General features: G+C 37.9%; 1 protein-coding gene across 1 annotated transcript in view; it reads left to right on the forward strand.

Moving 5' to 3' along the window:
* The window catches only part of LOC103276511 (N(4)-(beta-N-acetylglucosaminyl)-L-asparaginase-like), a 4,920-nt gene extending 2,953 nt beyond the window's left edge, over nt 1-1,967 (forward strand). Inside the window, exons 3-4 of the mRNA XM_008073929.1 lie at nt 973-1,085; nt 1,837-1,967. Of these exons, the coding sequence (XP_008072120.1) occupies nt 973-1,085; nt 1,837-1,967 (244 nt within the window). The remainder of the gene's footprint in view (nt 1-972; nt 1,086-1,836) is intronic.
* The last annotated feature ends 447 nt before the right edge of the window (nt 1,968-2,414 follow it).

Here is a 2,414-nt window from a genome sequence, read left to right on the forward strand (position 1 = left end):
CCATGCGCTACCACACCCGGCTGATTTTTTTTTTTTTGATTTATTGACCCGCCTGGGCAGCGAGACCTCATCTCTACAATTTTTTTTTTTTAATGTTCCGCTCATGAGGCACCCATTTATGGAGCTTTTTCACCTGTCCAATTTGCTTCAAATGCTGAATGACCATAGAATGATTAGCATTGAGTTCTTCGGCAACTTCTCGTATAGTTGTAAAAGTATCAGCTTCAATGATTGCTCTCATTTGGCTGTTATCAGCTTCCTATGGCCAGCCACGATGCTCCTCATTCCTCATTTTCAATGCTCCTGTCTCCTTGCAAAAGGAGTGGTAGTCTTCTTGAACTACCACCGCACTGTATGTTCATTAGCAGTTTCTGGCTAAATGTGTTGTTGATATTACAAGTTGTCTTCACTACTTTACAACCCATTTTGAACTCAAAAAAATCATTCCAACTTGCTTTTTGTCTAACATCATTTCTATAGTCTAAAATAAATATAAAATAAACAGCAAGTAATAAGTCATTAGCAAAAGAAAGATCAATGTGTATTAAAATGACATATAACATCACCACATTTATTTAAGAATGTATTCCAATATCAAACAGCAAATATCAGCCATGCAAAAACCGCAATTACTTTTGCACCAACTTAGTAGAAATATCACATTGTAGTAGGTAGTCTCCTTAGAATTGAGAGACCCCCCCCAAACTACAAAAATATATCTCTGACCTAAATAATCATTTACCTGCCAACCACAAATGCTGTGGTTTGCCTGACCTGAAGCCTTAAGGCCTCTTTCAAAAGCAGTATTTAAAATGAGCTTGGAGAAACTGAGAATTGTAATGCTATTGGGGAATATGGGAAATTGATTTTCTATTTTTTTCTTAATTTTATCTGATTATGGGCATCTGTATGAACTTATCTATGAAGCTATGAAAATACCTTAATAAATCTTACTGTGTTTTTTTCATGCAGTACAACTATGGATGTTGGAGCTGTAGGAGACCTTAGACGAATTAAAAATGCTATTGGTGTGGCACGGAAAGTACTGGAACATACAACACACACACTTCTAGCAGGAGAGTCGGGTATTTTTAACTATAGAAATTTTTTCTGGTCTTCTGTATGTAGTTTTCACTGTGAAAAATAGGACTCAGCATAAAATAGTGGATAAAAGCAGACCTAAGTTCAAATTCCAGCTGTTTTAGTTAATATCTGTTTAAGTGGATAAGTTACTTCTAAATCTCACTACTTTCATCTTTAAGATAAGAAGGGAATGGAAGAAGTTTTGCTGTGGCAAGTGTCAATTATTTGAACACATTGCAGGTTATATACCAAAAATTATACAGTGACTTGTAATCAGAAATTATTATTGTTAGTGATATATTATCTAATAACTCTAGTAGACTTCCTACGATTATGGAGAGTGGACAGAAACTACCTGACAGTTAAAAGATCTGTTGCCCATTCACTGGAATTCAGTTGTTCGCTTGGTGTCAGAGTTTTTTACCCCCTGGGTGTTGTACTCCAGTTAGAGCAATGAGATTCATTTTGGGGGAGAGGTGTGCCTTTTCCTTTGCAAAATGGAAGGAGGAGGATTTTGGAGGTGAAGTAGCAAGGGAGACCTGTCATCACACACTCTCCAACGATCTGAAGCAGATGAGTTTTAGGAAGGACATATGGACATTGGAGGTCTAGAAATTGATGCCCTTAAAACTGCTCATGTCTGAGTGCTTCTTTGAAAGTCATTGTATACTGCACTTAAGACACAGCTGACCTAGAACATCTCCAATACAAATACTTTATGACTAATTTACACTTTTCCCCCCCAAACTCCAGCCACCAAGTTTGCTGAAAGTATGGGGTTTATCAGTGAGGATTTATCTACCAATGCGTCTCGAGCTCTTCATTCAGATTGGCTTGCTCGGAATTGTCAGCCAAATTGTTGGAGGGTATGTATATATATTTAATTTTAAAAAGTAAATTATTTGAAAATATAGCTTATTTATACTTCTAAATAATGATATTCCTTATGTTCGCTGTTTCCTACCTGTTGCCTAGAGTGCTGGTTAGCATCCTGGCTGCACATTAGAACCAACAGTTTAAGTTAACTGTGGGCCTATGGGTACCTGAAAGTTCCCTGGCTACATTTGCAGCACGTCCAGGGTAGAGAAATACTGGCCTCTGGGAATAGTTTTCAAACTGTGAAAGTTCTGCTTTGAGGGGGTAGGAGTTGACTAACCCAATCTGCTTGTATTTCCTTATAACAAAGTCTAAAAAAGTTGAAGTTTGGAAACCATTAGACTAAAAAGTTTCATAGATTGTATTTATAAGGGGGAGACCTCCCTGCCCAAAGAAAAGCCCCAGGGAGGAGTGGGCGACAAGATGGCGACCGGGCAAACCGGTGTCTGAAGCCC

The sequence above is a fragment of the Carlito syrichta genome, unplaced genomic scaffold (genome assembly GCF_000164805.1).
Source record: "Carlito syrichta isolate Samal-C Ts95f unplaced genomic scaffold, Tarsius_syrichta-2.0.1 Scaffold316214, whole genome shotgun sequence".
In the NCBI taxonomy this organism is placed as follows: domain Eukaryota; kingdom Metazoa; phylum Chordata; class Mammalia; order Primates; family Tarsiidae; genus Carlito; species Carlito syrichta.